The sequence below is a fragment of the Sitophilus oryzae genome, unplaced genomic scaffold, assembly GCF_002938485.1.
Source record: "Sitophilus oryzae breed Bouriz unplaced genomic scaffold, Soryzae_2.0 scaffold_1515_pilon_pilon, whole genome shotgun sequence".
NCBI lineage: Eukaryota > Metazoa > Arthropoda > Insecta > Coleoptera > Curculionidae > Sitophilus > Sitophilus oryzae.
In genome coordinates this window covers 1,219,915-1,235,386 of record NW_022146187.1, presented here as the reverse complement: position 1 = coordinate 1,235,386, position 15,472 = coordinate 1,219,915, and the positions used below count along the sequence as shown (strand labels likewise).

General features: G+C 33.1%; 1 protein-coding gene across 1 annotated transcript in view; it reads right to left on the bottom strand.

Moving 5' to 3' along the window:
* Nucleotides 1–857: 857 nt before the first annotated feature.
* LOC115878490 (meteorin-like protein) overlaps nucleotides 858–15,472 on the bottom strand; it is a 142,375-nt gene continuing 127,760 nt past the window's right edge. The window contains exons 2-5 of the mRNA XM_030895018.1: nucleotides 5,542–5,652; nucleotides 4,931–5,077; nucleotides 3,357–3,553; nucleotides 858–1,417 (exon numbers count right to left, since the gene is read on the bottom strand). Of these exons, the coding sequence (XP_030750878.1) occupies nucleotides 1,077–1,417; nucleotides 3,357–3,553; nucleotides 4,931–5,077; nucleotides 5,542–5,652 (796 nt within the window). The 3' untranslated portion in view covers nucleotides 858–1,076. The remainder of the gene's footprint in view (nucleotides 1,418–3,356; nucleotides 3,554–4,930; nucleotides 5,078–5,541; nucleotides 5,653–15,472) is intronic.

Here is a 15,472-nt window from a genome sequence, read left to right as displayed (position 1 = left end):
GAACATGACTCCTCCTTGTAGAGGGCCACGTACATATTTTTTAACTGATTTGAATAGTAATAACTTTTCGTCCGTACCTGTATAAAACTACTGATGAACAAAAAAAATTATGATTAATATAAAAAAATAAAATGTTCCCGAATTTATTATTTCAGTCAAATAACTATACTCAACATGTTTATTTTTTGTCAATAATGACATGTATTGACTATTTCCATTCTAAATATTTTGACAACGGTTGCTCGTAGCGATTTTTACCAAGAGACATTTTTTACGTAAAAAGTCACGGAATTGTATATTTTTTCACTCAGCAGTTTTATACAGGTACGGACGAAAAGTTATTACTCTTCAAAACAGTTAAAACACATGCAGGTGGCACCCCCTACAAACAGGAGTCTTATTGATTTCAAAATCAAATTTCTCATGTAAAAAACTCCCAAACACCAATTTTTATCCAAATATTGATTATTTCAGAAATTATTTGGGAAAAATCGAAATAAAAATGAAACTTCTATACCTTGTATCTCCGAAACTAGGCATTTTAGGACATCATTTATAAGAACTTTTTTTACTTATTTTATCTGCAGAATATGCTGCCGAAGTTTCCGGAATACAGTTCTGACCACCCTGTATAGTAAACTTTAGAATATTAACTTTTTTAATTATTAAATTAGGTTGTTTTTTATATTAAACTATAATCTGTCCAATGACAAGATCCTTGACAGTGACAGTTGTGTCTGTCAGTTTAATTCACAAGCAAATAGTATTTTGGAGTATTTCATTGTATGTTGATAATGTCGATAATAAACAATTTGTAGTTAGTAGAACTCTCTTAATCATTTCTATAGAAGAAACAATAAACTATAAGCACATCAAACTGTCAGGAATTCTATTAGAAATGAAACTATATATTTTCTTACAACCATAATCAAAAACTTTAAACGTATTTATAAAATGTACACTATTCAATATCGTTATATACAATGGCCTATATACAGGATGATCACAGCTCGAAAAAGTTCTCAAATAAATCTATTAAAATCACAACAAATCGAGAACGTCACACTCCAGCGCTGCTAACTTTTCAACACGCAGTGCGACCGACCCCCTTCGTTCAATTCGCTCACCAAGACAGCCCAGGTCTCCAGCCTAGGGGCACAGAGGAGCGACAATTCCCCCAGTTTTCGCCTGGCCATGAACACGAATTCGCCCAAACCGTGATTGATGCCGCAATGTTGGGGCACGTTTAGTGTGACGTGCTTGTGCATGGTTGGTGGGATGTAGACGTTGTTGGTCTCGATCTCTTCGAAGAACTCGTCCGCCGATGTGTGGCGAATGAGTTTGGTGATTTTGACGGATACCTGAGACGTTTCCGTTTTCCTGTCGTTTTCTACGGAGTGGATGGTGCCTCTTGTCACTGTAAAAGAATACAAGTGTTAGCCGATAGGTTGTTAGATATATTCAAAGTATAAAACTTGTATTGTTTGGACATTTTATAAGTAGGTATCTTGTATTTGTTTAAATAATTCTTAGGAAATTCTTAGAGAGAAAAATTCTTGAAAAATGTATTTTTCCAAAGCAAACCTACAAAATATACAGGGAATTCCAATATTCCATTGACATAGAACAACTACGTATTCTTTAAATCAAAGTAAGTGCACATAATTTACCTTTATACAAAAGTGCTTCATTTGTCAGTTAGAGGGATCATTTGTCATCAATCAAAAAAAAACAATTATTAATTCAAAATTTATTAATCTTTTTAAGCTTTTTATGAAGCTTATTGTCAAACATAATTTGTGATACTAACATAAAATTCTATATTTTCGCCAACTAGATTATTAGAGCATAATAGATTGTATGCGCCTTTATAGCTTGATGTGACAAAAAACATTTTTTGGAAGTATTTTTCGACGTATTCAATTGTTTTCGGTCACTTCCTGTTTCACCGGAAATGACTACAACTTTTGATTCTTGAATGGCACCCTCGGTATTAGTGTTACTTTATTCGATAGAAAATGACACTCTGAATAGAATGACATCCCATATGAAAATTTTTGACATTTTCGAATATGGTTTATTTGAAATTGCAAAATGTGGTTCATAACGACAATTTGACTCGAAATGCCAAGTGTGTGGTACCAAATTATTCGTAAAAAATGCCTTTTCCAAATATGCTAATAAGCCACCCTCGTTCCATTTGAAAAAACTGAGATATTATTAAAAATACCATTTGGGCATCTTTGAACCGACCAGAACAAGACACTAAATCATTAGACGATCAAATCTATTTTTCCAAGGCTCCTTGATTAAAAATTAGTATTTTTAACACAGCCATGGCACTCTAGATTGAAATTTAAAATACAAATTTGTTTTAAGCAAAAGTGTCTAAAGTTGACATATGATATGTCATTCTCTTCAAAGTGTCATTTTCTGTCGAATAATGTAAAAAAATACCGAGGGTGTCGTTTAAAAATCAAAAGTTGTAGTCATTTCCGGTGAAACAAGTAGTGTCCGAAAACAATTGAATACGTCAATCAATCTTAATTTATGTCATATACTAACATACCAAATCTCGTTTTTTTATCTGAAAAAAATTAACTTTTGAGACGCACCCGGTATATATAGTTTTTACCATTCCCGTACTTTTTCTTGATTTTGGTGAAAGACAGAGGTTAAAGCACTTAGCAAAACATAGACTCATTCAAATCGGAATAACGGTTCTTAGAATATCTAAAAAAATATGTTTATTTTTTTTAAAGATTGATGCCCTCTACCGGACAAACGAAGCACTTTTGTATAGAGGTAAATTGTATCCAATGAACTTATATTGATTTCAAAAATACGTAGTAGTTCTACGTCCATGGAATATTGGGACACCCAGTATATTTAATTATAATTTTCAAACTATGCAGAAATTCTTGGGAATGCAGTTCAGTTTAAATAATAGACATTATATCTATGACATATTATATTTTTCTAATAATTTAGTTATGTAATATGACATAGATATAATGTCTATTAGAAAAATATAATATGACATAGATATGATTGTCTATTATTTAAACTGAACTGCATTCCCAAGAATTTCTGCATAATTTATAAATATTACAGTTCAAGAAACTAAGCTAAATTAATTATTATTTTCTATAACAACCCTGTACATTTAGTGTAGAAATGGCCGAACCATGCTTATCGATATCATTTATCAGACCAGAACTGACCTGTGGTGGACAATTATTATAAAATTGACCCCAAAACAATGAGTGCCCCAAAAACATGTGTAGAATGGTCATAGTAGAACACTCATCAAACACTCAATTTTTAAGAGTTAAAAATATGTTACAAAATCTTACCTAAATCGCTGGTACAGAAAATATGTGCCAGTTCTTCTTTGGAGCAAGGTCTACATTCTTCATTTGGATCGTATCCATAGGTATTCTTTGGCAGTTGTTGGAGATCGTACTCTATTTCTATAGCTTGTCTGTCAAAAGATCGCTCGTCTGTGGCTTCAATGTAGATGGCAGCTTGGCCCTTCTTGCTATTGAAGCATCTATAAAGAAAACATTAATATTATTTAAAGTCCATTATTACGCTGTAAAATAAAAAGTACTAAAAATAATGATATTATATTTTGTAATTGATTGTGTTTAAATTAAGTTTTTTTTATTTAGTTATATTAATATTAAGATCCAGTTTTATACCTTCTAGCAAAACTAGGGTGCCACCTGTCCTTTTTTGTAAAGGACAGTCCTTTTTTGGAACAAATTGTCCTTTTGACTTTTTTTGACCTAAAAAGTCCTTTTTATTTATGTGTTTTCCCTGAGAAATTTATCTACAGCAGCCAGCAATATTTATTTCGTCCAAATTTAATTAGACAGGTTATAAAATTTATAAATAAATGTTTTTTTTGTCACAAAACGTTACAAAAGTATTAATTTTTTCGACGTGATAGCAATACAAAAGAGTCATTTTAATGCTTAGGCATAAAAGCAAAGCACTTTATCGCCCAAGCACACAAGTACGAAAATATATTATTAAACTGACATAAAGAGTTTAATTCAACGAGAGTGATCATTCTCGATATATAATTACTTACAGGGTATTACTTTTAAATATTTTTATATTATTTGCAACGTTTGAAATTGTTTGTGAAGTTTAAAAAAGTAGCATGTTCTATCCAGAGTAAAAATGACTTTTTGTGCATCGTCTGTAATGTCGTCAAACGTACAGCCTCGCCAGAAAAATGATCATTTTTACTCCTAATAAAGCAATATACTATTATCTGGCATAGACAATATTATTTTTAACAATTTTGATTTTAAAAAGAGATTTTCAACATTTTAAAGTAACGATTTATAATCAGCGATTCGCAATCAACAGCTTACCCCCCCCCTTTTTTTTTCATAGTCCAAAAAGTTGGCAACTCTAAGCAAAACTTAAAATCAATCCAAAGTTTAAACTGAATATTTTTCGTTTAATATAATTTGATACTACATATTCCAGTTCTGGATAATAAAAAATACAATGCAATGATTTAGAAGGAAAAACATGATCTTAATAACATATAAATTATTTGCTGACACAAAAAAATAAAACAAATACTGTAGCTTGCAGTTTAACGAAATCGACTGACTTTAAGGGCCAGTTCTGGTTAATCTTCAGGTAGTAGTTAATCTTGAAATTTCCTCGCAATCTAAAGTTTAAGCCATTGTCTACGGTTTAAACTTCTACTGGTGGATATGCTCAGGTTACACTACAACATGAATATTGAGTTTAGTTCGAAAATTGTTTATTTTGTGTGTTTTTCGGTTTTCAAACCAAAAATTTCCAGTTTAAACTAAAGTTTCGATTTTAGATTATCATAAGTTTTACTGGAAGGTATAAAACTGGGTCTAAGTTGGGCCCTGATTTGGTAGCATTACCATACCTTATAGGTTTTACTCCGTTGTTTTCTGTATACAGTGGTACCAAGGATCGTGGTCCTTCTAAATACACCCTGGCAACTGGTCGTCCTGGTTTTTCAGTACTGCGTATTTTAATACAGCCTCGGAAATTTCTTTCCTGATTTGGTAACCTGGAAAAAATTATTACATTTAATGTAAAAAAGGATAAACGAAAATTTGTTTAAACGGTGCGGAGCGGCGTTGCCACGTTTATTTTTGTATGTCGCACGGATTTCAGCAAGACAAGACTTACTCTATTTGTATTCCTTTTATGTAGTACTTCGGACAAAACTGATCGTGTAATTAGGATCAAATTTCCTACAGGTAAGTCATTTGATCTGTTAATTATAGTTATACTCTAGCCTTGAAATGCATTAAACAAAAAAAAAATGAGGCAACATTATTGATTGAGATTGAGGTTTGAGTTATTAGAGTCCAAAACTTAAATTATTTAAATTTTAGTAAGTTAAAAATTATAGATCCGATATGTATATAAGTTAATAACAAAGCATTCTAATTTTTTATTTTTGCAATTAAAATGCACGTACATATATTTATTTGAATAGGTTTAGTCATTAAATAAATGAATTCCTACCTTAAAAGTACTCGCAACGCTCCTCGTGGGTACACCCATTTTATTTTTCCTGCTGAACATCTGAGGTATATCGGAGTCACTCCCTTGTCTGTAGATGGCTTTGACAAACCGCTGAAACAAAAAGAATAACGTTAACTTCATAGATATCTTACAAATTGAGTAATAAAAATTAGTAATCAAACGATATACATTTTAGTGGATCGAATTTTGTATGAACAAAACGTTATTGGCTAATTGATAGAATCAAAATAAGGTCACAGTAGGATTGGAAATAATGAAGTTTTAGTCTAAGGAAATAATACACTATAATTATTATATCGTTGAAGCTTTATTTGTGAAGTAGTTTTGATGCCATATCTGCGTGACTATGAGGAAAAAGAAAGTGTGTGAACAAAAATAATATTTCTTTTCCTACTGTAACATCGTTTTCAGTTGAGTATAGTATTCCATGAAGTTCGGCACACTCTGTATTATTAAAACAAATAATGATGATAAGGTACCATTTTATATTCTTAAACCAAGAGATGAGCAATTTTCTTGAAGTCAGAATTTATATTAGATTTATAATGCCATATTTGGTCAATATTCAGAAAACTCCTCATTTCAGTATGGTACTTTTTTCCCAATTTGGCTTAACATTTGTTCGATCTTGGCAAACTAATTGGTAGCGGTTCGGTCGTAAAACGGGCTGGTTCTCTTGTAAAGCCATTCGGAGGCTATCTTGTCCATTCCATTTAAGGTCGGAGAGAAAACAAAGACGGAAAAAATACTCGGAGGAGAACCCTCTGTCGCCAAATCCATTTAATACCCTGCCCACGTACCCATTGTTGTCCCAGCCCGCTCGCCACTAATGGTACAAACGAATATTTTATCTGGGACTCCGATACGAGCAACGCGCGGGCTGCGTTCCTCGATATATTTATTCGGCTTTTTAGGTGTCTCTCCGACGATAACCAGCTTATTATTATTAAATTCCCCGGATTCGACACATAGCAGTGGATATTTGTTGGGGCCGTATCGAAATAGCACACGACCGAATTAATTTTTAATTGAGTCAACCTTGGAGAATAGAAGTATTTTTATTTGAGAGTAACCGGCATATTATAGAGTTGTTACGTTTATTTGAAAGTGGTAGACAATAGTAAATGCATTATTATGATTAGTTTATACATCATCATCATCATCATTTTCAACTTATTCGACCATTTCCAATTATGGTGTAGTGTCCCTCACATACTCTCTTTGTAGTTGGGCCCATTGTTGTCTATTGTTGGCTATGCAGGCCCAAGTTATCCCTGCTAATTTCCTAATATCATGGTCCCATCTTAGCTTCGGTCTTCCTCTAGGTCTCTTAATTTCTCGTGGGTAACATGCTGAAATTTTTGTGGTCCATCTGTTGCCCGTTCATCCTACCAGGTGTCCTGCCCATTGCTATTTGATGGATTTGACTCTGCGGATGACATCTATTACCTGGGTCTTTTGTCGTATCCACTCTATTCTTTTATGGTCTCTCTTGGTTATTCCCAGCATATTTCGTTCCATTGAGCGTTGTGCGACCTGCAGTTTTCTTATGATGTCCGTTTTAAGTGTCCAAGTTTCGCATGGATAGGTCATGACTGGTGGTTTACATTGGTTGAATGTTTTCTTCTTTAGTTTATACATAGAAATAAAATATCTTCAAATTTTGAAATTTTATCTAAAGTTTTGATCAGATGTATCACTGATCCTTATCAAGTGTCAACTTATCTAAATCCAAAATTTGTAGACCTTATATACTAGAGCAAGGCATTCTCCCGTGATGAAAGTTGGGTTCAGTAAGATTGTCCGAAAACGCCAGCATTGGTACGTTACGTATATATAAGGGTTGCCATATTCTGGAAATTTTCTTACTGGGTTGCTAAAGATGTTATAATAGATTGATATAAAAACGGCTTCCTTAAATTTACGCTTTTTCCAATGAGGTTCTTTATTGAGAATTGGCGAGTTTTTGTTCATTTTATGTTGTGGTGCTTGGACTAGTGGTGGGAATTACGATTATTTTCAGTGAATCGAAACACGCGATTCAATTTCTTATAATGAATACTCTCTTTCGATTCCTTCATTTGAACAAACTACAAGAATCAAAGGTTTTCCTTGATTTAAGTAAAAACAATCTTCGGATTGTCACGGAGTTTCTAACAGGGCACTATCTCCTCAACGAACACCTCAGTAGGCTGAAGCTGAGAAACAACGGCGAATGCAGATTCTGTGGGGAAAATCGGGAAACACCAGAACACCTTATCACTGAGTGCACCACGCCGAGACGACGACCATTCGTGCCATGAACTTTGGTACGGCTGATGTCGAGGATGGAGAGCTGGCCTCTGTGGAGCCGTCTCAGATACTGGCTTCTGTTAAAGCCCTGAGACTGTATGATGAGTTATAACTCGTTATAACTCAAGAAAGGAGAACACATAATAGATCTGTAAGGTCGCGGTGATTAACTCCCCTCCTAAACAGCCTACATTCATTCTACATTCATTCTACATTCATTCTACAAGAAGAGCGGACAACAGATGGAAAACAAAAATTACAGCATATTACCCACGAGGAATTAAAAGACCTAGAAGAAGACCCAACTTGAGATGGGACCATGATATTAGGATATTATTAGGATAACTTGGGCCCGCATAGCCAACAATCGACAACAATGGGCCCAACTATATACAAAGATAGTATGAGAGAGAGGCTACACCATAATTGAAAATGGTTGAAGAAGCTGAAAATAATGATGATATAAAATTGGCATAATAGAACGTAAAATTTTATATTACTAAGATAATAATTAATTATCTATATTTCTATCATTGCTATTACTTATATTACAAACGTTTGAGTACCCAAGCCCATAGTACATAACTCTAATATTTATTTTTTAAACGAACCGTATTGTAAGCAATGAATCAATTCTCACGAATCTTTGAACGAGAAAGTCGTAGAAACGAACGATTCGCATTGTAATCCGATTCAATTCTTACGACACGCTTGAATTTTATGGTCACGATTCAATTGAACAAACCGTATTGTAAGCAATGAATCAATTCTCACCAAACTTTGAAAGAAAGAGCCGTAGAAAAGAGTCTTTTTTACAACTCATTCGCTCAAATTTTATGGATCCGTGCTGGCCACGATTCAATAATTGAACAAACCGTATTCTACGTAAGAGGTGAATCGAATCTCACGACTCATTTTTAATACTCGTTCAAATGAACGACTCGTTCAATGTTTGCCCACCTCCAGTTTGGACCACACATATGGTCTGCAATACCAGACTTCATTGTTTAACATCTTTGAGTATGTTTTTATGTTCTTTAAGCCTTATATGTATATAGAAGACGTTTGAAATTTCCAAGCGCACTCAACCGGGTAGATTATAGAGTTTCACACATTATAGATCATTTTCTTTAGTGTGATCTCTTGTGAGGAGGACAGTTCATAGAATTTCCGTATGTCCATGTGCATTTAAAAATGTGTCTTTCAAAAATGTATTTATAGTGGTTACAGGACACAAATTTTTGACATTAAAAAAAATTTACATATTTAAAATGGTTTAGTAAATTTAACTATCCAACGCGGGAGTAGTATGACTAGTAATGCTTCTTTGGAGTATGAATCATGAGTAGCTTGATTTAGTAATTCTGCCTAATTTGTTTTGCTGCTGCAAAAGCTGCTGACAAGCTGGCTTCCATTTGGTTTTTACGCAGTGGTCTTTTATATAAAATTAACTTTTTCTCTTTCAGTGGTGAAATACCTAGGCTTTTTTCATGAAACCAACCCACGACAGTGTTATAGACATTATTCTGGACTCTAGTTGACTGGAATTTACTGCCCATTGTTTCAGTTTTATTGTTATTTCTTGTAATGGTCGAAAGTAAATCGAAATAATAAGGAACACGGCCTTTTGGCGTGTGCTGTTGGCTCGATATACTTACTATACGCCGCGAACGAGTCGCGTGGGCAGCAAAAGCGGTGCAAAGGCGGTTACGAAGAACGATTTTTTGAAAGATAGAGGGCATGTAGGTGTCGAAGAAAGCGCGTGCGTATATATAGACCTTTGTCTTGGGAGGTATTTTATTACCACGATTTACAGAAGCTGTAACAAACCTCCGATGGCGATTGAGTTTCTTTTTGATGCTTGTCTTTGTTGTTTACTGGTTGTTGGTGACTGTTTGTATACTCAATCGATGAACAATATTTATAATACAGTTTTAAATAAGTACAGTCTCTTAATTAAGAGACCTAGAAGAAGACCAAACGACCAAACTTGAGATGGGATCGTGATATGAGGAAATTAGCAGGGATAACTTGGGCCCGCACAGCCCACAATATTCAACAAAGGGCTCAACTACAAAGAGAGTATCAGTATAGTATGAAGTACAGTAGGTCTTAAAAGAAGTAGGTAACTTGTGGGTCTCTTGTTGTGTTTATTTTTCTATTAATAATAATAATAATAGCTCCCGTACATAGCGTTTAACGCCTTGGGAGTAGCAAAGTAAAGCTTGCCATGCTAGAGCCGTTCGGTATACAAGGAAGGTAATGTGGCTGGCACTACGCTTCAACCGCCTGTTATTACCTCAGGATTGTGAATACCAAGTACTCATTTAAGGTTGAGTCGACCTAGGTAACCAAGGAAGTGGTATTTCTATTATCTTAATTAAATCGCGGATAGATGAAAACCGCAATGACAGTAGGCATTAGGGTTTTCGGAACCGTAGCTGTTTTGATATATCTTCAAAATATTATTTAGGTTGCCTACCCCTCAGACAAAGATTATCCCAGATATTTTAATTTTTATGATTTTGCGTCAGTAAATCTTTATTATTTGAAAAAATCTAGGTGGCTGTGTTATATACTTTTTGTTAATTTAACAAAAATTAAAGGTTGTAGAGTAAAATACTCAACGGTAATAAAAAGATACACGTTTAAAACATATTTTAATTATTACAGAATTAAAACTAGATATAAGCCTATAATTATGCGACAAAAATTAGCTAGATGAAATCAAATGCTCAAAATGCTTCCTTTCCTATTAATTGCATAAAATGATTGTCTTTTCAAAAGGATCTTTTCATTTTAAAAGGCATTATGTGGAGTTCTACCTCGAAAAGCAGCTACAATAATTTCTCTGATGTTGTCGACACTAGTTAGTCGAGTTTTGTAAACACTGTCTTTAACATATCCCCATAAAAAAAACAGACTAGATAAAATCAGGAGCATTTAAGTATTCTATTAATTGGTGAATACACACTGCATTCACCAACTAATAGAATTATATCAATTCTTTCTGATGTAGGATAAGTTTGCATTTTCGGTAAATTTCTGAGAATTTTTTTTGTTTTAACTGATACAAAATGATAACTAGTTGTTAAAGTTGGACTAATTAGACAGCTATGTTGAAGTAACGTCAGACATATCACAGCCACCTAGATTTTATCAAATAATAAAGATCTACTCAGATCAAATCATGTAAATGAAAATATCTACGAAAATCTTTGTTTGAGGGGTAGGCAACCCTAATAGTATTTTGAAGAGAAATAAATTCTCCATTGAATATCGAAATAATATACTGGGTGTTCCATTTAAAATAAGAGAGTAACATGCTTTTAAAGGTGACCAATGTTCAATATTAATTTTGTCTCACCCTGTATAACTTTTTGGATCAAGTTTTAATTTGATTTAAAGTACAATAGTTAATTTAATTACATATTGGGTCATACCAGGTAAATTCCAATTTAGGTAGCTTTTATTGTAATTTAAAAATTGTTCTGTATTTCTAGAAAATGTTAAATATGTCAAAAACTTTACATTTTAGTCATATACTTCTCTTATAAAACTCACCATTATTTTTCTCGCAGAATCCGAAAATCAATTAATATATAGGATGTTCCATTACAAAAAACATAACTTTGTATATACCTTTTTTAGGGACACCCTGTAGAACTTCCTATATTTTTAAAAAGTGCTCTGAATTAACCTACATATGCTCACAAAATTTCATTTCAATACAAACTGTCATTCTCCTTGGAGCCTCCGCGGCGTATGAGAGGCGTCATCCTGTATTGTGATAAACTATAAACTAGTGTTTTATTTTGCTGCTGTTATCATCAAAAGTTCCAACCTCAACTGTATGTAGGAGGCCTTTTAGAGACAGATTCAAACCTCTGTTGCTTTTTGCACTTTTATTAGATGTAATATATCATTGGCCTTCCAGACAATGAATAATAATTAAGAAAAAAATTCCCCTATATACCAACAGAGCCCTTATATTTTTCCAAGGTTGCAACACAAAAAAAATTGTACTTCTTCATTAAAAATTATAAAAAGATGTACTGCGTATTGGTAATGCACCAAATCCTGTTCCTTTTTCAACCTACATATCACAATCAAACGCCTTCTTTAACAAGCTACTGCAGAAATTATTCCAAAAATTGTTCTAATATAACGAGAGCAATAAAAGCCAAACCTACGTTTATTAAAATTGTCGTTTGGTAAATTGTCGCTGTTTTGGCGAGAAACAAAAATAGAAATTGCGCAATGGGCCTATTAAAAACAGACACGAAATGGTGATATTAATCATAAAAGAAAAGAAATATAAAACTGGCTATGCAAATTGTTATGTTTCAGCGCCATACTTGAGACAAAAGTAAGTTTATTGTTACTTATTATGTGGTGTAAAGGAGAAGGAAATATTTAATTCTTTAAAGTACGTTATTGAATACAGAGTATGTGTTATATTGATTTTAATATTTATTAACCGTTAACTAGTTGCAAAAGTTAAAAGTTTGTTAACTTTTTCTAATAATTGAAAATTGCTACCACTAATTTTGACGTTCTAATTTCTTACATTAAAATTAGAGAAACAAACTTCTACACTAATTGAAACCACTAATTTATTCTACTAATTTCGAGAGTTAATATAATAATATGTTGTTACAGTAATAGCAACTTTTTTCCTTGTAGCCAAGAGATATTTTTGAACTAAAAAAAAACTTAAATATTTTTTTTTAGGGACTAGTATTGATTGAAAATGTAGTTAAAATTTGGAGTAAGTTTTTTTTAAAATCTAGCTTAAATAATTCAACTGTATGAAAGTAATTTTAATGTAAGTTATGGAGTGGTACTTCGTGGGTTAACAATATCTTTATCAAAATCCATTAAAGTTCTTAGCGTTCCAACCTGATATCAGCTTTTTAAGAAAAAAAGTAATTGACTCTGCGTAGGACCGATACAATATCGGATACGGGTCTATATACACACATACATGTTGCTGACCCAGCCTTATAGGTGCTACAGTACCATGTTTGGTACCAGATTACGTACGTGCCCTATCGTAAAAACGGCGTTATACAACTTGGGGAGCAAAAGTCCGTAAGTTATGCGTTTTTAGTGTTCCGCAAGTAAAAAGCCGCAACGATTTCTTCGAGCTTATTGAACCTATAGTGCTTTTATTGACAAAAGCTATAGATTTTATATTTATCTTATAAACAAAAAGCGATAGAGTAATGCAAAGTTATGAGAGTATTACTATTAACATATATTATCTGCTATACCGGGTGCGTCTCAAAAGTGGCTCACCCCTATAACTTTTTTATCTTTTCAGATAAAAAACGATATTTGGTATATTAGTATATGACATAAATTGGGATAGATTGATGCATTCAATAGTTTTTATCACTTCCTGTTTCACCGGAAATGACTACTACTTTTGATTTTTAAATGGCACCCCCGGTATATTTTTACTTTATTCGACTTTATTCGATAGAAAATGATATTCTGAATAGAATGATGTATCATATGTCAAATTTTGACATTCTCGCTTAATAAAAAATCGTATTTTAAATTTCAATCTAGTAGGCTATGTTAAAAATACTAATTCTTAATCAAGGAGCCTTGGAAAAATAGATTCGATCGTCTAATGTTTTTAGTGTCTTGTCCTGGCCGGTTAAAAAATGCCCAAATCGTATTTTTAATCGTATCTCAATTTTTTCAAATGGAACGAGGGTGGCTCATTAGCATATTTCGAAAAAACATTTTTTTACGAATAATTTGATACCACACACTTGGTATTTCAAGTGAAATTTTCGTTATGAACCGCAAGTTATAATTTCAAATAAACCATATGCGAAAATGTTAAAAGTTGACATATGATATGTCATTCTATTCAGAGTGTTATTTTTTTATCGAATAAAGTAAAAAACTACCGAGGGTGCCATTTAAAAATCAAAAGTTGTAGTCATTTCCGGTGAAACAGGAAGTGACCGAAAACTATTGAATACGTCAATCAATCCCAATTTATGTCAAATACTAACATACCAAATCTTGTTATTTTATCTGAAAAAATAAAAAAGTTATAGGAGTGTGCCACTTTTGAGACGCACCCGGTATTGTTTCAATGTTTTAAAATGAGTGGATTGGGTTGATATAGGCTACCACTTATTCTTACTAAATTTAAATGAAAATATAATAACTACTGGAGAAAAATAAATTTGGAAAGTCTAATTTATTTAGAAAATTTTTTATTTTTTTTGAAAAAAAAAGATAAACTTCTTGTGTGAAACTTCTTTACGCGCGATGGGAGTAAAAATTCAAGGCCGCGACACACGAGCTAGCGTCAGAAAAATGGTAACTTGGGAGCGTCGTAACTCGGGCCCTATGTGTGCTAGGGGGCTGAAACTCGGAATGTAAATGGGGTTCGAAGAGCCCCATCTTTTCAAGATATTTTGACAATTTACCAATTTTTACGACAGATCCTCCAGCCTCCACCTCACGGGTATCTCAGTTGGAGACAAGCTCCTCGACTGTGAAGGGTACGGAGAGCTAAATCCCAATCGTGGAAGGGTGTATACTCTCGTAAGAGCTAGATGTCCACTCCTTGGAGGATGAACATCTGTTGTCCGAGGAAGATGGTACCCCCTATGGCCCTGTCCCCCCTACAACAGGAAGATCCCCATGTATGATGAGTTATAACTCAAGGAAGGGGAACCCAATAGAGATCTTTAAGGTCGCGGTTTTCTACATTCTACGTTTTACATGTTGAATTCGATTCGATTTTTACAAGTCATAAAGAAATGAAATGCAGTCTTTAAAATTCTAGGTAAATATACATGTGTAACTGCAAATGTTTCTTATCGACAACACATCTGTAAAACGCCCTATTTTATTTTCTACGTTTTCAAACAAACAGATCTTTTAGAAATTTATAGACATCCCTAGATAAGATAACATAGTTCTGAAAGATAAGTTATGAGGCACCTGCTTCAGTTCCGTACTTATTTCCTTCAACCATGAAATAGTTAAACAAAATTTAGCACGTAAAATAAGAGACTTGTAGAGTAGTAGAGAAAAAAAAACAGAGCTACTATATAAGGCTACTATCTTGCGATTAAATACATAATTCTATAAAATAGAGAATATATTTTCAAGGCACGTTTTATTAGCCCAGAACCACAAAAATGAATAGCACTTATGTTAGTTTTTATTAGTTTGACAATATTTTGTGATATACCGAACTTAATCGAATTATAATAAAAGACAGAACCTTATTTAATAATATAATATTTTCCAAAATAACGAAACACGTTACTGCGTATTTTCACATTTTCAGGTAGGTACAGCTGATAAATCATGTTTGCCAAACCAGCTTGTAATTTAGTGTCCTCTTAGGCCATCTTAAAACGCTCCGTTGACAGATTAGGGGTGAAAATAACGAGGGTTGAGGCCGATAAAGTCGACATTTTTGCTCTTTCAGATACCAGATAGTAGGAATATGCTTTTCATAAATACATCGATACACAATTCGATACACTATATAAGCAATCTTTCTTCATATTTAGTAGATATTATTTTATTTCGTATTTTTTAATAAAATTAACCTAATTTTTTTTAACTAATT